This window comes from Echinops telfairi, unplaced genomic scaffold, assembly GCF_000313985.2.
Source record: "Echinops telfairi isolate 266 unplaced genomic scaffold, ASM31398v2 ScPeMD7_5592;HRSCAF=6446, whole genome shotgun sequence".
Taxonomy (NCBI): domain Eukaryota; kingdom Metazoa; phylum Chordata; class Mammalia; order Afrosoricida; family Tenrecidae; genus Echinops; species Echinops telfairi.
Window position 1 is genome coordinate 44,301,102 of NW_022109491.1, and position 22,370 is coordinate 44,323,471.

A 22,370-nucleotide genomic window follows, 5' to 3' on the forward strand; every position below is an offset into this window, starting at 1 on the left:
TGTACAAATGCGCTTTACGCAATTGATGTGTGTATGGATTGGGATAACAGTTGTATGAGCCCCTAATAAAATGTTAAAAAAGAAAAAAAAGAAAACACTACTCTCCAGTTATTTGTACCAAATGAAAAAAAAATATTTTTGTTCTTAAGTGCTCATCTCTTTGCCGGATGTAACTGTGAGTTTTGCTGAGGACAGAACTATTAATTTCTGGACTCAGAAAACCTCTTGCAGCCTCGGACTTCTTAATCGTTAAGAGCACAAGAAGACAACGTTCCAGGCACTTAAGCCCTGGGTTGACATTGCAAACTTGCAGAGGCAGGCTGGGTCCAGGGAGCTCAGCAATCCACTGTCTGCTGGCTTCCATCCAAGCCCAAAGTATGGAATTGAAAATTAAAATATAGACATGAATTTAAGCAGTCATTTCAATAGACTGCTCCTGGTCTGAGTTTGGAGTAATATTGCAATTGTCTTTTCTGCACTGTTATATTAAAAAGATGAAGTGGGATATGAATTTTGGGGGGAGTTGTTGCTCTTAGGCTGCTCTGGGAAGCAATCTACAGAAGTAGATTTCCAACTTCCGGCCTTATATACCTGGGGGCCGCGGTAACACGGTCACCTCGGGTGAATGGCTTTAAAGAGCAGAAACGTGGTTTCTCATAGGTGTTAAGTCAGAAAGTCTGAACTAGAGTCTTGCTCACGTCATTCCCATCTTGCTAGGTAGCCTGGGTTCCTGGGCATTTGTTGTTGGCCTCTGTTTTCCTGAATGAGTTTTTCTGGATATGCTCTTGTCTTTTAAAACTCAGAAGGGATTCAATGTAGAACCCACCCTACCCTGGTAAGATCTCAATAATCTAACATAGAGAAAAATTATTTGAAAACAGACATACATCCAGAGATACAGGGGGCCAGAAATTCAACAGCTTTTCTTTCCCCAAAACCATTTTATTGGGAGTTAATACAGACATCATATTATTCCATGGTCCAATCACATCAAGCAGTATGGTACAATTGCTACCACCGTTTTAAAACATTTTCTTCCTTCCTGAACTTCTTAATATCAGCTCCCTTTTACATGACCCCCTCAGTCGAAACTCACACCACTACCCCCTAAGAAATCCTTATTCTATTTGCTGTCCCTATAGGTCCATCAGTCCTAGGTTTCATATACTGAAAACATATAACAACTATTCAAGAGACACTTCCATACATAGCACTTTGAAATAACGGCTGCTCTTGCAAGAACAAAAATAAAGGTGGTATCATAGGAAATTATCCACATCAATGAATCCAATATAATGGGAATTGCCTCAGTGAAAATGAATCAAAGCCTCTTCCTTTAAGTGAACACAGTAGATAAAAGTCCTTGTTGTAAGACCAAAATGCAAAACTGCAATGACAAAATTCTAGCTTCTTTTTTCCTAAGCTCATGTCATATTCTGGCACAAATACTTGCTTCTATAGTTAAGGAGTGTTTCAACAGGGGCATCCCAGGGCTCAGAAGTGATCGTTTTTATCTCAGGGGTCAATCTGCTATTTAGCTGAAAAGTCACTTCAGGAATGGCTTCAGTTCAGAGTTTAAAGCATAAACTCAGGGCAATAATCTCAGGAGATCCTCTAGTCTCATCCAATCTCTATCTTTCTACCATTATATCTAGGATCATCTACTGTGTCATTCAACACAATAGCCAGTAGTCATAGCCCAGGCACCATCTAGTTCTTCTGGTGGGGGGTAGATGAGGCCATCGTTCACATAGACGCTTAGCCCTGTACACTCATTTCTTCTTTAAATCTTTCATCCCTTTTTCCCCCTTTGCTCCATCAAGTAGGGACCACTAGTTGTTTTGGAGACGTTTGCTCACAAATTTTTAAGAGCATGAGCTCTACTCCTCAAACTAAGATATAAAGCATAAACCTTATAAACTATGCAACTGAACAAGTTGTCCCATGAGACTGGTCCTAAGCTTTCAAATCCAATAACCAAATCCTTTGACGTATTTGGTTATGTCTAGAAAATACCTATAACTTTACCCCACATGTATTTTATTATAGATATGAATATATGTCACACATACACTTTTAGAAGTTTGTGGGGGCTGGGAGTGACCTTTGCACAATTTTGTATCACCACAACTAATGATCATATCCCTCTCCCCTGATCTTGAAGAGCTGACCCCAGCCAAAGTGAGGTCTTCTCTGTCGTCCAAGTGGTTTTTAAGATATACATATAGAAAGGGCCCTGGATGTTTCATGGGTGCTAATCAAACCCTCTACCCCCTTGATTGGCAGACTGGATTAACAGATTGCATAACCTGGAAGTGGGAGCCTGCCTTCATCTTGGTGTTTATCCTTATACTGGTGGACTCGTACAATATTTGTCCTTTTGTGATTGAATAACTTCACTCAGCATAATGGTTTCCTGAACTCTCCATGTCATGAGGTTTCCAGAATGATAAGCAAACCTGATGGGAAATTCAAGTCAAGACGCAGGGAGTGAAGCATGCATCTTAGAGAAAGCAAGTGCATTTCTGTAGGTAGGAAAAAGGGAAGGACCAACCTGGTAATGGGAAAAGAGTGCATAACAATAGTCATCTAGAACCCAAGGAGAGAATATGCCTGGTACTATGTTCCTAATTAGACACAGTAGACATATTTTCTACTCAGCCCCTGATGAACCAGGCCATGTGCTATAGACTACTCGGTCTTTAGACCTTGTGCTTTCAAGGTGCGCAACAGCCTTCAGAGACCACACCAGCAGGACTTGATGTCCACTAAATGAACTAGGTTCCACCTAAAACTCACCTGTAGCTCTTGGACTTGAGGCAGAAACTACATGGTGTAAGAATAAGCAGAAGGGTGCTATACCAAGAGTATAGAAATGGCAGTCATCGTACTACTCACTATTTCAATGCCCTTCTTGCTTTATTAATATATTTATTAATCTAGTAAGCCTGGTTATGCCACTGACAATGAATATTATTGAAAATTTTGCCTTATCACCAACCCCCATTGTTTGTGTAAATAGTGTCCAGTCATTCAGAGTTTAATCTGTACAAGTCAGTAATTCGTGTATTGCAGTTCATAGCTAGCCTACACTTGTATAATCTCCTTTTCTCACCTGGGTTTTAAATACTTTACCATTGGCTAAATTAATGACACTATCAATAGAATGGCCTTATGCCCTGAGATGATTCATAATGTTACCTAACATTTCCCTTTTGATTCATTTTAAAGTTGTTCTAATTTTTAATATTTTCTGGGGGTTTTTTCAACTGAAAGCTTTCCTCTATATTATATTGTTATTTTTGTTAGCTTTTTTGACTCGTATTTTGTTTTTGTATATTTTTCAGTATCTGAAATCCAGGATGGGTGAATCTAAAGAGACAGTAAATTAAATTAATGGTTCCATGTGGGTAGGGGAGGGGAGGTTTGGGGAAATGCAATGTACAAAAACAAATGTTCTAAAATTTATAGTGCTGATAACTGTTCAAACTTTGGCATATGATTGAATTACTGAATTGTATATTGAAATAATGTACCAATAAAACTCTTTATTAAACTATTATTAAAACTATTTATTTAAAAAGTTTTGGGGATAATGGAGTTTTTCTTTTATTTCTAAACGCTGCTTCCATTGGGATTGATTGTGAATTCAAGTCAGATAGACTCCTTGAAGACCTCAAACTTTTCTCCACTTATCATGATGTTGCTTATTGGCCTAGCTGTGAAGATTTTGGTTTGCTTTATGTTGACATGTAATCCACACTGTAGCTGGTTATCTTTGATCTTCATCCGTGTGTGTGTGCGCGTGCGCGCACGCGCGCGCGCGCGCTTCAAGTCCCAGTCACTTTCAGAGATCAAGTTTGTGCATTTGCGTATCACAAGCTGTTAATGAACTTCCTCTAATTCTGAGGCCACATTGTAATTCATATAGCCCAGCTTTTTGGATTATTTTCTCGGTATAGAGATTTAGTAAGTATGGTTAATGTACACAACTTTGATGCAAACATTTCCTAATTTTTAACTACCGTATATGCTTGACAATAAGCTGACCAGAATATCCGCTGAGGCACCCAATTTTACCACAAAAACTGCATTTAAAATGTGCTGGAAAACTAGGCTTATACTCGAGTGTATACGGAATGTTCTGGTTTAGTGACTATTTTTTTCCTCTGTGTACAGGTTCTGCATGCGCATCATTAAATGTTCTGAGATTCCTATTCTTCTCAATGTTATCCATAATTTGCTATGATCCACACAAATACCTTTGTCTAGTCAATAAAACACAAGTAAACATCTTTCTGATGTTCTTGGCTTTCAGCCTAGATTCCATTCTCAGAGAGAGAAAAAAAAACTTTACTTGTATATGCTATTTGTGATATTGGTGGATAATTTCTGCATTCTGTTGGACTACCTTTCTTTGGATGGAACACAAATAGAGATCTTTTCCAATAAGTTGTCCAGGTTACTCTCCCCAAATTTTGGGGCATAGACTAGTGAGTATTTCTACCATTACATCTGTTTGTTGAAACCTCTCAATTGATCATCTCCCAATTTGTAATGGTTTGCTTTTCACCACTCTCTTTAGTACCAGTTGGATACAACTTTTCCTTCAATACTACCTGTTCTTGAACATCTACTAACTCATGAAATGGTTGAATGTCCAGAAATTATTTTTGGTACCGTAGCACTTATATTTCTTCTGTCTTCTTTTGATGTGTCCTGTGTCATTCAATATTTTTGGTCCATACAGCCCTGAAATATTTCAACTCCATGCTTGAGTTTTATCTTCAATTATTTCACCCTGAGAAATATCAAGTTTGCTCTTATCTCTCTGTTTTCTAATCCCAGGTCTTTGCAGATTTTATTAGAGTACCTTACATTGTATACACATATATGTAAGTATGCAAATGTGAATTGTGAGGCACCCTGGTGACCTAGCGGTTGCATGTTGAGCTGCTAACCACAAGATTAGCAGTTTAAAACCACAAGCTTCTCCATGGTAGAAAGACAAGGCTTTCTACTCCCAGAAAAAGTTAGTCTCAGAAACCCAGGGGGACCATTCTACACTATCCTATGGGGTTGCCATGAATCAGAATCAATTAGATGGCAGTGAGTGATAATTTAATCATAATTTACCTCCATTGCTTTTTCACAAAGTGGAGTCAGCATAAAAGAGGAAGGCCGCAAGGAGATGGATAGACACGGAGGCTGCCACATAGTGTTCCAGCCTAAGAACCCGGCTGAAGCAGGACCAGGCAGTATTTTCTTCTGCTGCGAATAGGGTGGTTCTCAGGTGAAACCAAGTCAATGGCGCTTAACAGCAACAGTGTCAACAGTAGGTTTGTGCAGTAGTTTCTTCTTGGCAAATGAAGCTCTCAAAGACCTTGTTCCTGAATTTTGACTCCATTCACCTCATTGTGGCTGACTCCCTCTTGAGAAGGCAGCTCTTCTTCAATCATCTGAACGCCCACAGGCTCCACTCTGTTCTCATCATTAGGGCAGGCTACTTTTTGAGAAGACAGCGCTTCCTGAGTCCTACTTTGGGTACCTTCCGACTGGAGGAGCTATCTCCGGCACTCTCTGACCAAGTTCTGCTTCTGTTCCCTAGGTCTTCAGTATCTGACCATGGTTTGATGCCACCCATAAGCTTTTTAGCAGCTCGTTCCTCCAAAGTGGCCATCCTATTCTGTCTTCGTGGTCCGTTCTTAGTCTGGAAGCTCTGCTGAAACCTATGCACTGTGGTTGTGAAATGCCAATGACGGCTTCCAGCAGCACAGCAGCACCCGAGCCACCACAGTACTGCAAGGAGACGTGGGGAATCAGGAACCGTAGCACGGTTGTTTTCCAGGGAGAGTCTGCTGAGTGACCATCAGAGAAAATGAGCCTATGAGGTTTCCTTCTGTCCTTATATCATTTTCCCGAAATTCAGACTGCTGGAAGAGAGCTGCTCAGTGAGGCACCTTCTGCCTGCAGCAGAAGAATTAACTTTCCATTCCCTTCCAGAAAGGAAATGCTTATAACTGCACTTCCCCTAACACCAAACCATAGGAGCAAGAAGAAATTCCTAAACTATATTGGGAATATTTGGGAACGGGAGAGATGGATTTCATGTAGAAAAAATATCTTTTCAGATATAATGACAAAAATCAAATAGATACTCTTTTACATTTCTGTATGTAGTCCTTGAGGTATCACATGTTCAGATGGTAGTCAGTGCTGTTGGAAGACCAACTAGTTCTTACCCTAATTGAAAGTGTTCTAAATGAAACAAAGCCTCGCTATTGGCGGGAGACCGGATAAACTCACTTTGCTCATATACTTTATTTCCTTCTAAGAGTTTGAGATTGTTTGACTCACCAAACACAGAGCATCTGGTCATTTCAAGGATGACACCATCCATCACTTCTCTTCAAAGGTTCCTTTCTTGTGCCCTATGGCTTTGCTATATGAATTACTGGTTCTCCAGGTAGGTTTTGTCTGTTACGGACCCGTAACAGAGATAATGCAGTGAGTGCACTGTTGACAAATGTGATGACTGGGAAGCCCTCCGGTGAAATGATCTCTGTAATAATTCTGCCCCTCCCTGAAGCCGTTACCAGTTTTGTCCTTCATACATCTTCATTTCATGCAGTGACCTCCACCACCCTCGCTTCCTTATGAAAGGGTTCCCCCATCCAACTCTTCTTGTAAGGAAACTCTCTTTGAGCTGTCACTAAGACAGCCCAAGCAAAGTGAATGTTCATGAGATTAACTTGGCTTATTCTGAGCCAAAAAATAAACAGGGTGTATAAATAAGAGTTGAACCCACAGGAATGGTGTTCAGGTTGATTTTCAGATAACCTACCAAAATTCTCATTCCAGGTTAAGATGGCCTTGCAACAAGAAGGATTTGACCGAAAAAAACGAGGTTATAGAGACATCAATGAGATTGACATCAACATGAATGATCCTCTTTTTACCAAACAGTGGTATCTGGTAAGTGCCTCTGTGTCATTTCTAACATCGCACACTTTGAGACTTTGCATAAAAAGAACTATTTCTAGTTCCTCATTCAACCCTTGTGAACCTCTCTGCTCCCCTCTGACATGCATTGATTGGCATCTCATTCTCTAATCTGCTTTGTTAAAAACTACTAAATGGTAGTGATCACCCACGGTCAAATCTAGAACCAACAGCTGAAAAAATTCTCCTAGCACTCTGAAAAATATGTAGTTGTGCAAGTGACGACTTGCAAAAACATGTAAAAGTCAATTCCAGGGTCTGAGAGGCCTGACCCAGCAGGCAGAGAAACAGGAGGATGTGCTGGAGTTGTGGGCACCGAGAGTGAGTCAGGTGTCTTTACAAAAGGACACGCAAGAGACTAAAATAACAAAGTAACATCTATCAGCACTTCCTAAAATAATAGGAGGAAATCAATTCAATCAGTTTAATTGAAGCAAGACTAAAGACACTGAAATCTAGACTGACTATTCGGTGAATACGTTGTTGCCTGTCACCAGGTCATTTGGATCTATTGGGGGATGTTTAGAAGAGGCCCAGTGAGGCTAAGCCAACCTGAACTACAGGTGGATTGACTTGGGGGAAAGTGACTAAAATCTTTACATGTGAAAGAAGTTTTTCTTTTTTTAATATTAGATGAGGATATCAAAAAAAGCAAATGAAATAAAGGCCTGTGGACGGCTACATGTGAAAATATATCTCAGTTCCTTTGGGGCTTCAGAGCTTGACTAGGTCTTACGCTTTGGGGCCTACGATTCTGAAATTTCTGAACATGCTGATATGTGAGCAGGAATTCCCGGGTGGTACACAAGGTTACCCCATTGACTGCCAACTAAAAAGTTCACAGTCCAAGTCTACCCAGCATTCCCTTGGAAGAAAAGCCTGAAATCTGCTGAAGAATGAGCCATTGAAAACTCTATGGACACAGTTCTACTTTGACACATGCAGGGTCCCAGTGAATTAGAATCAATTCATCAGCAGCTTGTTTTTAGTTATGTTAGTCAGAGTAGGTTAGGTTTGTTGCACCAACAAACAGCTCCCAACCCCATGACAATTACAACCCATCGTGACCCCATAGGACAGAAAAGAGGGGCTTCACAGAGATTCTGACATTATCAATATTTACAGAAGCAGACTGCTTCATCTTTCCCCTTAAGAGTAGCTGATGAGTTCAAAACACCAACCTTGCCGTTCACAGTCCAATGCTTAACTCACTACACCACCAGGATTCCTTGCTACATGTCCAAGGCTACACATTCCTCAGAAAATGAGGCTGAGAAAGGCTTTAGCTCAGTTCCATCCCAATACTTGCATTCATGACGCTTCCGAAGGGCAAAGCAGAAAATTGCACACTATTCTTAAAACTTCTGCTTAGATGGGACAGATGGCACATAATGTCACTCATATCTTCTTGGCCACATGGTGAGATAATGATGTAATTGCCATATATAACCTTTTCCAGATTCAGTAAGGAGAAGACTCTAACTCCACACTAGAGCAAGCTGATGATCACAGACATGCCTCCACCCTCCATCCTTCTCTGACCCTAACACCGATGATTATGACACTGACCACTCCTCTCACAGTATGCATGCTGCCTCTCCACTGTATTTAATCATTCATTGTAATGATCATACATAGCAGACAATACTCACGATTATGAAGTTTATTCATAGGTTACCACAAAAGATGTTAACAGGTTGCCACAAGCCAGCATCAGAAAGCAAAAGATATTGTCTTTAGTCCACAAGCAGCGGCTGTTCTCAGCCATGCTGGCAGACCTGCTGTTCTGGTTGTTGACTGCTCAGACACAGAATCCCTTGGCCTCTGTCTTCCTGGGCAGGAAACCCACCCAGTACTCTGTCTCACAATCTCATGGTCTCTGTGGCATGGCCCTTCTGGGGCCTCTGTACCTCCACCACTTCCAACTGGTGACTCTTCTCTTTTGGGAGTCACCAGAATCTCTTTGTTCCTGTGTCTGAAGATGGATCTTTTATATCCAGAGGAATGGGAAAACTGCTCAAGTCATGTTAAAATGTTTCATTTCACCACACATGACCATTGTAATTTCAAAATACAGGAAGTATAACGCTAACATATGTTGGAAAAGTAATCTATAAAGAGCACTAGATAATACTTTCACTAATACCACTACTCTGCAGGCATTTGCCAATATGTAATCTAGCTCCATTGTTTTTTTCACAACTCAACTATGAGGAATTTTTCCCAGAACAAGGTACATGAGGAGAAGATAGTAAGCATATTTACTTAGGATGTTCTCTTTTTTTATATGATGAAGGGGATGGTTTATTTTTCTTCATTAGAATGGTTTTGAACTAGACCAGGTATGCCGATGCTGAAATTACAAAAATAAATGGGGGTGCACCCACCTGAAAAAGATATTGTTCATGACTAAAACATCTTCAAATAAACAAAATCAATATATGCTCTGTTAGGAGTGTGAGGCACAAGCACGGACCTACACAAATGATCATTAAAGTCTAAATTGTGGCAACTTTGTGCAATCATTATCAACTCTGAGATGGTTATATAGGAAAAGGCTTAAGATATCAATCTTGTTGTAAAAGACAAAGAAAGGATTGAAAACTGTGTGTGCATAATGACATAAAATATAAAGTATTAATTGTTGGTATGCAGAATGGATGGAGAAGCCCGGAAGAAACAGGTGAGACATTGAACGCCCTCATACATTTCACCTTTGGGGCGTACCACCCACCCTGCACATCCAGCAAACCACATGCAGGGCTTGACTGCACCAAATTAATCAGACTCTCTGCCTGGCTATTTTTGCATCAGATCAACACTGGACAAGCTGATGGCACTCCCGGCCTGGATCTGAATGTGGCGGAAGCTTGGGAGCTGGGCTACACAGGGAAAGGGGTCACCATCGGGATCATGGATGATGGTGAGTGTTTTGAAATGCTTACATCGTTTGGAAAGAAGCCCTGGGGGCATAGCATTGAGTTGCTGACCAAAAGGTATGCAATTCAGGCCAAATAGTCTGTGACAGAGGGACATCAGGCTAACTGCTCCAGTAAATAATGAAAATCGCAGAAACCCTATGTATGGGGCCTTCTGAATTGAAATCGACTTGGTGGCAGCAGGTGTGGTTTCATTTTGTGTTTTCCATCATTGGCATGCCTACGGAATCTGAAGGAGTCACTGATTCGAAGATGCTAATCCGAGACAAAATGGTCAGATACTGGGCCTTGTTGTCACACTCCTCTATAGTCAAATATCTGCACTGCTGCTAATAAGGTCTTCTTCGATTTACTCTCTTGATAAATACTGTTGAATTAATAAGCAAAATTAAATTTAAATTTTCATTATCTTTTAGTTTCAATTTTCATAAACTTTTTGCAGCCCACTAATATCTTATCTTCAGATATCTTTTAAGCCTGTTACATTTACCATCTGTCTTTCTAGAGCTGCATTATCCCATATAATATCCACTAATTATATTTAACTTCGATTTAAATAAAAGTTAAAATTCAGTTCCTCACTTGCACTAGTCTCATTCAAGTTTTAATAGACATATGTAGGTAGTAAGTCCTGGATTCAATATTTCCATCACAGCAGAACACTCCAATAGATGGTATGGATCTAGATCAAAAAGATCTATTTGTTAGAAACAGGACTAGCATTTAAGGGAATTTTGACTTTATTGCTACTTTAGAATGAGCTCTTATAAAGCAGACTTTGTTAATCTTTTATAATATATATCCCCTTTAATGTGTTATTCTATCCTGTATGCCCATGAGCCCAAGACTTAGCCACGTTTATTCTCGATAGTTAACAATGAGGTAATCAATAGGCTTACTGAAGTTGGGTTTTCCCTGCAGCACATGCCCTTGGCTCTGCCAAGGTTCTAGAGAGTGGCTACCATGTGGCCACTTCATTTTTGTAGGGCCACAGTCATGTCAACCACCTGAGTCCTCTAGGAAAAGCTCTTAGGGGCTTTATTGTTCCAGTTACATGTAAAGACAGCACAGAAGTGAAACAGAGGAGCCTTTCCCTTCTAAAGATGCTTAAAAAGCACTGTCTTCTCTAAAGCAAGTTTTAGACACTTAGTTGATAAGAAAAAGCAAGGACGGCAGTGTTTAAAGCCTGTTTCATCTCTATGTGGGTTCATTAAATATCCACTTGAAAGCAATGCCTTAGTGTTCTCTATGTGTAAGACACTTGAAATGGAGTAGGAGTTTTCTTTAATGGCCAAGAGCATAGAAGAAAGAGTGCACTGCACAGGCAGGGGTGTGTATGCACCATGTCAAGCACTTACGTACTTTTTCTTCCTTCTTAATGCTTTGGCTTGGAACCCTCTCCGAAGTGGTTTAGGACAGCTCACCCAGGTAAAGGATACATCTAGGTGTGCGTAAACTTGATCAGTACACATTGCATTGAACATTTCAAAGCAAATATTTACTAAGAACTCTCCGGTGGATAAAGGAGAAGCCACTCCTAATGTAGAACATGCCAATGAGCAAGCTCCTTGCTTTTCTAAAACCTCCAGCAAGTCTGTAGATGCCTATTTTGCAATTCTCTAACTGCCGCCCCTTGGCTGACTCTTAAATGAGCTCTTTTAAAGATAAGAAAGGAGAGGGAGATGCTGTCTCTAGTTCACATTCCAAGGTATTAAGAGGCCAAGCTCTTAAGAAAGTCCCAGCAGAAATTCTTGTTGGTCTTATTTCTTCCGCTGATGGCTGGCTTTCAATAGCTCCTCAATGGGAGCTGTCTGGCCTCTCCTCCACCATTACAAGTTCTGAATTCGATGTTGTTTGGTTATCTACGACCGCAGAACAATCCACCCCAAAATGGAGTTACTCAAAGCAGCAGTATTGTTCTTTCTCTACCATTTCTGTGGATCGGCCAGCTGGCCAATTCCGCTGCTTACCTAGGCTCTTTCCCATGGTTGGAGTGAGATGGTGGCTGGGGCTGAGATCAATTCGAGGATTAATTAGAATGCCAGCGTTGTTTGGCTTCCTTTCATTTTCCTGTTGTCCCAGGGCCACTCTTCGCCATGAGGTTTCAAAAGTGGTCTCATTTCCTATAGGGCTTCTCCAGGTTTCTGAGAGGAGGTTTTCCAACAGAGAGAACACAGCTGATGCTAGTTTTCTTCAAGTCTGAACCTGGAATGAGCCAGCATTACTTCTATCGTTTCTATGGGATACACAGTCACAGAGCCAGTACCGATTCCAGCAGAGGAGAAGTAGACTCCATCCACCTCCAGATGAAGGACTGGTGGCCATCATTGATAACAAGCTTATCCAGTGAGACACCCTACAAAACTAATGATTTCAAATCAATATTCCAAACCCTCTGTTTACTTTCAAGATGAGCTTATTTGGGATAAGAATGTCCTTCCATGGAGCAAGGCCAAGATTAGTGCTCACAGCCTCTGCCCACATAACTGACTGGGCTGACATCATCAGAAGACTACACTGGAGTAGACCTTCAAGATGGTGTAATCCCATAGTTGGAAGTTAACACTGGCTGCTGCAGGACTTCAGTTGAGGCTATTAAATAGAGCGCCTACACATAGCTTCTTACGGGATAGCTGGAATGCTCCAAAGCAAGGGCCTGAGAGAGTCCAGCCTTTTCTACCCACTCTTAGGAAGATCAGATGTGGTTCCACTCCATGCTATTGGTTGAAGCAGTAAGAAGCCCACCTTGATTAAAAGAAGTGAATAGACTCATTCCTTACTGTGACAGGGAATTGTCACACTGTAGAAATCCATATGGGAAGGAAGATACTGTGTGGCTATCTTTGAAAAATAAAACCTGTCATCAGCATAAAATGCATAGGTAGTGGTTCAAGGAACTAGCTCTCCTGGGGCAGCGGCAGTTCAGCGGCAGTTCGGTTCACATCACAATGGGACTACTGACATTGTAACTAACTATGACAAACACAGGAAGCTCCTTGGTAACTTCATGATGTCTCCAGAACTGACAGAGCATCCTAGAAATTTGATCTATTGTTGTGATTGAATTTTCTGAAAGGGTTCAAACTCAGCACAGAAGTCTCAAAAACAAACAAAAACAACTCAGGAATCTAAAATCAATGGTGAGGAGGGCATAGAATGTCTGATGGGGTTCAACCAGTGCAATGAAGCCGAGAGGAAGTACAGAGCTGAATGAAGGTCTAACATGATAGTGGGACAGGAGGAAAGGAAAAGGAAATAGAGGAAAGAAGGAGGAGGCAAAAGATATTTATAGAGGTATAAATATAGGCATGTTCCTATGTAAATATATTAATATATAATAATAGGGATATAGGTGTGTAAATATATTTATAGGTTAAATATTAAGGTAACAGATGGACAGTGGGCCTCTACTCCTCCCTCAAGGCAAGAATAGTTTGTTCTAACAATCTGGCATTCTGTAATGCTCACCTTCCCAAAATGATCACTAAAGACAAAATGGGCGTATAAGCGAATGTGGTGAAGAAAGCTGATGGTGCCCAGCTATTAGTCTGGGGTCTTAATGGCTTGAATTTAAACAAGTGGCCATCTAGCAGGGAAGCAACAACCACATACCAATCCATGTGATCATCAGATGTTGACAGGATCATGTACCAGACCTCAGAAGACCCAAAACAAACCACCGTTTCAATGTGAACCAGGTGGGTAGGAATGGAGACTCCAAACCCATCTGTAGATAATTGGACATCCCCTCACAGAAAGGTCACAAGGAAGGGATGAGCCAGCCATCGGGTGGTATAGCACACACAAAATATACAACATTCCTCTCGTGCTTTAATGCTTCCTCCCCCGCCCCGTACACCCCCACCCCCACCCCCCGCCACCTCACACTAACAGGACCTGAGTTCTACCTTACAAATCCGGCTAGACCAGAGGATGTACACTGGTACAGATAAGAGCTCACAACATCCAGAATCCAGGACAGATAAACCCCTTGGGACCAATAATGAGAGTAGCCTTACCCTGAGGGTAGGGGGAGGTGGGGGGAGAAGGGAGAGAAAGAGGGAAGCGATCACGATAGACATGTAACCCTCCTTCCCCCCAGCAGGGTGAACAACAGAAACGTGGGTGAAGGGAGACAGCTGACAGTGTGAAATATGAAAATATAAATAATTTATAAATTATCAAGGGATCACAAGGGTGGGAAGGTAGGGGAGGGATAGACAAAAGAGGAAGGGGTCAAGTAGAAAGAAAATGTTTGGGAAATGATGGCAACATATGTACAAATGTGCTTGATACAATTGATGTATGGATTGTGATAAGAGCTGTAAGAGCCCCCAATAAAATTATTTATTATAAATTTTAAAAATAAAACACACACAAAAAAAGAAGGCAAGTACCTGGAGGTCAGACAAGGACTCTAGGAGAATGGCTGTTGACCTTCACTGGAGAAGTTTCAAAATGGAGGTGGTCTTGCAGTTGAGATTGAGCACTATTAACTTTTCCTAGATGTGCCTTTACTTCTAATATCAATCTTCATTAAATTTACAGATGGCTGTAAAAAACGACAACAACTCAAAGCCATCTTGTGTGGGAGAAGCTGATAGATTTGAACTACTGGCATTATAGATAGCAATCTAACACTAACCCGCTATAACATACTAATAACTTAGAAATATGATTTTACAAATTAATTTATAAATATATCCTTGTTTCTAAATTAATTCATGAACTTATTATTTTTTCTGAGTCATGACTCATTTTTCATAGCTATTTCAATAATCTTTTCGTTCTCAGATAAAGTAATTTTTTTTCAATTTAACAAAAATCTTATTCTTAACCAAATTAAAGATACTTAATTTTAATTATGCTCTATTTACCATGTTTAGATCCCAATTTGTTTCTGAACTCAAAATATCTCCTTGCTTGAATATTTTCCCCTAACAGGGAAGAGACTATCATTTCTCCTAAAAATTTTATACAATCAGAGCATAGAGGCATATTTTAAAAACTGGCTGCCTTTTACAAAAGAGAATATTGTATGTGTGTGTGATATTTTTAAAACATATTTACAATAAGCCATTGCCATCAATTTCATTTGGGTTCATGATATTTAATCAATTTCAACAAATATTTAAAATTTAGTTTCAAAACATTAATCTACAGTGTAGATTATTAAAAGTGTGTCTGCTGTTCTGTTCTATCTACATTGTCTATATTACCATAATGATGTGGTAGATGATGATAGTGATAATGATAAATAAATATATCAATTACTTCCTGTGAGCTAAACACTTTAATGAATTATCTCTAACCTTAACAACTCCTTTTTGCCTCGGGGAAGTAATGTCCCCATTTCCAAGATGAGGAAAGTGCGACTCGGAGAGACTGTGTCGCTTGACCAAAGCCAAATAAATATTTCCGTGTCTGCCCCTGGATTGAAGTTGGATCTGATTAACTCAAAGTCTGCACTCTCTCCACGACTGCACTCCCAGTCTGTATTGACCACCTCTGGCTTGGGATTCCAAACAAGAATCAGCAGCCTTTAACATGGTTTTTTGTTTTTAACTGTTGTGATATCTTTCCTTCTTCCGTCCTGGGGAGGGGACTGGAAAGATAAGATGTGATGATTTGTGAGCGTGAGCTAAGGTTCTGTCCCTGAGCTGTAGAGACGCTCCACAATGGCGACTAGAGCCTCATGTCAAAATGTCAGTGGCAACGTAGAACACATGCTGTAGGATAGTGACATCCAGATGAGGGATTTCTTTGTGTCAGGAGGGAAAAAACCCTTTAATATAAGTATGTCCTAAATACCAGTTCTTTCTGTCCCAGATACAAGTTTTTTCGGCAATACTGTGACTGTGACCCAGTCTTCGGATGCATATACTGAAGATAGCACAAAGAGTTCATGATACTTCTACCCTTTAAATATTGTCATCCCAATAAATGCAGTTCCCAAATTACGGCTCTCTGGCAGTTAATAGGCTAAGCACACCCCGCACATGTTTTTTCCCTTTAATCCCTGTAAGCAAAGAAAGAGCAAAAAGCTTACTCAAAGTCACACCACCATTTATTGCAATGGCTGAGATTCATACTTTAATATATTTCATAAGCCTACACTCTTAATCATTATGCATAAATGCCTCCAGGTGCCTGGCCTGGTTCTTGGGAAACCGGATGCTGCACAAAATACATGAACTTTGCAGACCTTGGTGCGAGCTTTTCCATTTGCCTTTGCTGTTTCCTGGTCCTTCCTGATGCCCAAGAGTCTGGTGGCATTCAGCAGTGCTTCCAGACCGAATTACCAAATTCCACCCTTGCAATGATTACTGAACACCTGATTTCTCCCATTCTGAAAGCCCCGGGCCCCAGTTGAGCGATTTAAGACCTCAGGTTTTCAGTAATTCCACATTCTGAGAAGACTAAAGTATCAGCTCTTATTCAGGAATACTATGCTCCAGACCATCTCCCCTCTGCCTATTGGCTTTCTCTTCAAGCATTGTTTTTCTTCTTCTTCTTTTATCTTAGTCTTTATGATAACTCTAACTCTTTAGGCATACACCAAAAAAAGCAAATACGAAGCATCAGAAAATGCTATCTCTCAGTAGTCTTCACGGTCACAGCGGGCACCCAGTTGGAACTGAAATCACTCACGTTTTAAGGAAACGCAGCTCACTCAATAGCAGGAATAAGGCAAAGCTGAGGCTTATTTGTGTAAGTGCATTTACTTTACTTCGAAGCAGCTGTCTTCTCTCTTTCTCGGCATTTTTAACATGTTCGTTTTCTTTTCATATTAAAGTGTTGTAAGGACTTTAAGGGGTCTTTCCTACTGAAATAACATTAATTATAAATGCCATAGATATCATGGTGAACTTTTGGTAGGTAGATTATCTCATGATTAGTAACTCGTACAAAATTGTTCAGAGAAGTCACTTTTGCTGACCAAAAGGACGATTTAGAGTTCACAGTACAAAGCTCTGTGGTGTCAAGCGCCTATGAGTAGCTCCCCGTCACCAACTGTGACCACAGAACTTCCCTGAAGAGCAGGTCTGTTGGCATAAACGGTAGTCACTGAATACGCTGGATGTGCAGAACCTCTGCTGAAGGAGGACTGTTCCGATGATACAGGAAGACCTCTGGCCATTAGGATGACAGCCTACTCAGATGTCCCCTGAGGAAGGATATAAATCAATCACCCACCAGTGAATCCCACTTGAGTCCCTCCAATTGAGTTAAATTCCTATTAGTGTGCTTTTCCAAAATGTGGATTTCATGAGCCAAGATATCACCAAGAGATGTGCTTCTCATTAGGTGAAATAATGATCCCATTTGCTGTACCAAATCTTTCCGCTATTATTTTAACTCCATCTGGATTGCAGTAGACAACGTCTGCCCAGTGTGTATTGGGGTATGTTTCCAAATACATTACGAATATGTCAGCAGAATGGTGGTCATGGATAGCATAGAAATGTGCAGGTCCAACCACTGTGAGGTCATCCACATTTGGAAGGAGCTCGAGTTTGATAGTTTTCATAGGGAAAAGAGAATTTTCTTTGTCATATTCAACAATTCCCACTATGCACGTATTCTTGAATTCTGCAGGGTTTACAGCAAAGATATACACGGGCTCATCATCATCTATGAAAGTGCTGATGCCATGTGGGTTGAACAAGGTCACATTCAACCCATCGCTGCTTCCTCGGGATTTCCTCCTTTAGGTCCATCATTAGTACTCTTCCAGGCCTATCTGCACAGAGCTATGGAGTCCCGGGTATTTTAGACCCACACGAAAGAAGGCCAGACCATTGGGAAGTATGTCCCTATCTCCAGACCCAGCTTCAATCCCTTTAATCAGGTGACAGTTGGGAAGGGCTATAGTTTCTTCTCTCCTGGAGACCGTAAGACGAGGTCTGGGAGCCAGGTATCTCTTCCCCAGCGATATCCTCCTCCAGCCATGTTTGCAATCGTATTTCCACAGCAGAGAATTCACTCTTAATCCTTGCTGTCTGTTCCCTGTTCTATAATCATCGTTTTCCCTCCCCTGGGCCAGTTATATTTTGGAAGAAACATCAGGTGATATTGTAGAAATGCCATAATTCCTGCAAATCTTGCTTAAATCGCTGCTCTGCTGAGCCATCCATCTTCTGGTCGGCTAAACCCCTTCTCACTGATGCTCATATGAGAAGCTGTATCCTTGGGTCCCAACCTCTAATTGGCCTCACTCTCCACCACCTCTGGTGGCAGCTGTCTCTCCACATAATGCCTCATATTTTAACAAGCTAACAGATATAAGGCAGAGATATCTCTGATTGGTATCTGTCAGAATTCACCCCACTCAAAAATCTCCCATTACCAACCCGATGAGGAGAGAGCTTTAGCGACTTTTCTGAGGACACGGTTGGCAGGTATTAATCTTTGATTCCCACTCTGTCTTTGTTCACAGGGATTGACTACCTCCATCCAGACCTTGCCTCCAATTATGTAAGTACAAGCTGATCTTGTTTGGAAATGTATGTGACTTAAGTGTTCTGACACCTCATTATTAGGAACACACACACACACTCTGGGCTGCCCTTGTTAGAGCCAAGTTCAATCCAAAGGAAAATGGCTCAAGAGCAGTAACAGATGATGTAGTGAGACACAAAGAAGAGAACCTAAAGCCTGAGAGAACAGAGGGGCAAGAAGACGGGTAGATAGATGGGCAAATAAGACAGAGACTTGGGGAGGTTTAAATAAATTCCAGCCAGAAACAGGAAATATAGGGATGGGAATGAGCCGTTCAGGTTCTTGGTGGACAAAACCAATTACAAAAAGCCAGAACACACAACTCACATTACAATGATAGTAGAAATGCAAGGATTTTATCTCTTTGTTGTATTTTGCTAATAGCTACTCCGCACCTGCTTTCCTGCAGTGTGTTTATTATTCTACAAACAAGAAATACTAAGAGAATAGCCGTGCACACTGCTAGACTAGAAGCATACACTCTCCTTGTTTTTTGTTTTGTTTGTGTGTTGCTATTACCAGTAAATTTCACACTGCTATCCTGATAAAACCACAACCATTGGAAAAATAAGATTGCTTTATACAAACCCCAGTATTCAAACATTGGTGTCTTCACTTAAAATAGCCCCAACTAAAATTAAGCTATACTTTTCTTGCCATCTCTAGAGCATGAAATTAGAAGGCAATTTTATTTGCTGAAGATTTAGGAGAGTAAGGATTTAAATAGAAAAGGAATAAAGAGTTCCAAATACTTTAAGAAACTGTGAGCGAAACAGTGGTCATTGGTAGCATAGAAATGTGCAGGTCCAACAGCTACGATATCATTCACCCATGGAAGGAGCTCCTGTTTGATAGTTTTTATATGCAAATGAGGGTTTTCTTCGACATATGTAACAATTTCCAATGTAGCCTTCCATTCAGTATGGTTTACAACAAAGAGATAAATGGTGTCATTGTCATCTATAAAAGTGTTCAGGAATCAGTGTTCTGGGTCATTTAGCCTAGAAATTGTGTGTCAACACTATAAAATGGAGACACAATGAGGCGTTTTCATGTGCTTTGTGTATTGGGAGATGCTAGTGTATTGGTGTGTTAGTCTGGGTAGACTAGAGAAACAAATTCATAGACATTCATATGTGTATAAGAGCTTTATATACAAGAGCAATTAAATATTGGGAAAACATCCCAATTCAGCTTGATCAATTCCATAAATCTGATATTAGCCCATATGTCCAATGCCAATATATAAATTCCTCTTCAGACTCAATGACACTGAATACAGGAAGATCACAGGCTAGTGGGTGGAAAGTCTTGTGGATCCAGTGCCGGTGTGTGCTTCTCAGCACTGGCATGGGTCTCCACGTGGCTCCTCCAGCTCAGGGGACTAGCGTAGCTCCACGTGTCTTGTCAGCTGGAATGTATCTCAGGGAGTGAGCCTGTGTCCCGCCTCCAGTGAGCTATTTATTTCCTTAGCACCTCCAAATGAGGTCATCAAGCTGCAACCTGATTGACACACTGAACTCCACCCCTTCACTCTTAAGTCTCAAATTGACAACAGATTATGTAACTACCACAATTGGTGAATGGTGAGAAACTGCATTTCTATGCCATGCATGGGTTTAATAAACATAGAAGCGTAGGCATCAACTGAGCATATTTGTTAATTTTTTAAATGCTAAATGCCTCATCGTTGGCATAGCTCAGACAATATACCCTTAGAGAGAATTGACAGAAGTTAGATTCAAGCCACATTCCAAAGATGATAACTCATCTTGTAGACAAGACAATAAACAATTGCCTGTGAATTATAGATTCCACTTTTCTGATATAGTGTCACATAAAGAACAGTGTGCTCTTCTTCCCCTGTCTCCTCTCCCCGAAAAACTTCAGAAACTCCTTGCTAGTTGTTTGTTTTGCTTCCTTAAAAAACCACTGCTACACACTGTAAGCGGCTGCCCTATGTAGGCCCTGCTCCTAACTCTGATAGCATCTCTGTTACCTCTCCCTTCTTTACCGCCCATGGGCTGAAGACCCTGAAGATTTCTCCAAAGAGGAACTAAGACACACACATTTTACCTTTTCTTCCAGGTTCTGGTGTATGCATAGCCTTCCTCACCAATAAGTGGCTGGGCACTTACAAAGAGCAGGCAGGGCAGCAGATTTGGTCCCACGGGTCACCTCCTCTAGTCCAGGCTGCATCTACCGTCTTGTCCTGGATTCCAGGTGCTTCCTCGGCTGGGCTTTGGTTGTGCATGAGCTCCGGTCATCTTCATTGTTATTGTTGTATGCAGTGGGAGCCTATCCTAGTGGAATCCTAGTGGCCTCATCGAACAGAGTCGAACTGTCAGGGCACTCTGTAAGAGTGGCTGCGTGGGGCTCCCTGGGGGAAAGATGCAAAGATGGCGGTCCACGTCGGCTTCCGTAGGGATTACAACCCTGGAAAATCCTGAAGGGACAACTTTACTCTGTCCTATAGGATCACTGTGAGGAAGATTCACTCAAGTCCCACGTGGCTGACGTTTTACTGACCCCGTACCACATGCTGAAACACGGCGCATTCCAGATAGTCGGCGCGCGAGGCTGGGGCCTGTGATGCGGTGGGCGGAGCCGCCCCGCAGGCCCTAGTTGAAGGTGACCCGCGCAGGCGGCGTGCTCCCGGCCCGCCTCCCACGCCCCGCCCCTAACCCCGCCCCCTGTCTGCGGGCGGACCAAGCTAATGCCCAATGAAGAAGGAGATGCCGCCTGATCGCTTGATCGCTTGATCCACACGTGTCCATCATCAGGCTTGTATCCTGTGAGGGCTGATTGAAGCTCAAAGACCTGCCAAGAATCTAACTTAGCAAGGCAGACACTAAGCGCTGAATATATGGTGAAGAAATCAGAAGAGACCCTTTCCCTCCGGTGCTTGCTACAAACCAGATTGCTACTACCTAAACCCGACTGCCAGATCCTGGTGGAAATCTTCAAGAAGGAAGCACATAGAAGATGGAAGAGCAAATGAAGAAAAGACTCAGAAAAAGTTGCCAGAAGGGCCCAGGTGAAAGGGCCTTTGTTGAGACTAAGCCAAACCAAGTGCAGTGTGGCCGTGCTGCGGGCAGAGGAGGAGCCTGCTAATACAGTGTGGGCCTTATGTGATGAAGGCGGGTGCGCTCTGATACGGGTCTGCAGGCATAATACGAGGTGAGTTTTCAGAACCCATCCTCGAAGAAGACCTGATTCGTAAATCCTTGGACTACCTGAAAGAAGAATCAGAACAAACCCTTGCTCAACAGGTTCTTGGAGAAAATTCACTTCTTGGAGACAACTCACTTGAATGCTCTTTGGAATACACCAAAGGAGGGGTGTATTCCCCTTTGCTGAAGAGAATTCACGGTTTGCTGAAGAGAATTCACCTGTGTATTCGGAGTACATGACTGGCAAGAAGCTTCCCCCTGGCGGAATACCTGGTGCTGACTTATCTGATCCTAAACAGCTGACAGAATTTACTAGAAAGAAGCCGAGAAAAAATACAAAATATGATGATCAAAAAACACTTCCCTGTCCTCAGGGTGGATGTCCAAGGAAGTTTAAGGATAAGTCCTCCCTGAGAAAGCATCTTCTAGTTCATGGTCCCCGAGACCATGTCTGTGCAGAATGTGGAAAAGCTTTCACTGAGAACTCAAAACTAAAGCGGCATTTTCTGGTGCACACCGGAGAAAAGCCCTACCGGTATTTGAAGGGTGTGGGAAGCGCTTTTCCCTGGACTTCAGTTTGCGCACACATGTACGAATCCCCACTGGTGAGAAACACTTTTCGTGCCTCTATCAAGGCTGTTACCGGAAGTTTATTCAGTCAAGTAACCTGAAAGCTCACATCTTAACTCATGCAAAGGCCAAAGTATAGGTGGGAGAGTAGTCCTCAAACAGGATAAGCATCTTAAGGATAAAT

General features: G+C 41.6%; 1 protein-coding gene and 1 pseudogene across 1 annotated transcript in view; both read left to right on the forward strand.

The window, feature by feature from the left end:
• The window catches only part of PCSK2 (proprotein convertase subtilisin/kexin type 2), a 300,350-nt gene that overhangs the window by 133,407 nt on the left and 144,573 nt on the right, over positions 1–22,370 (forward strand). Inside the window, exons 3-5 of the mRNA XM_004697816.2 lie at positions 6,862–6,975; positions 9,817–9,925; positions 18,382–18,419. Of these exons, the coding sequence (XP_004697873.1) occupies positions 6,862–6,975; positions 9,817–9,925; positions 18,382–18,419 (261 nt within the window). The remainder of the gene's footprint in view (positions 1–6,861; positions 6,976–9,816; positions 9,926–18,381; positions 18,420–22,370) is intronic.
• Positions 20,843–22,325, forward strand: LOC105979665 (annotated as a pseudogene).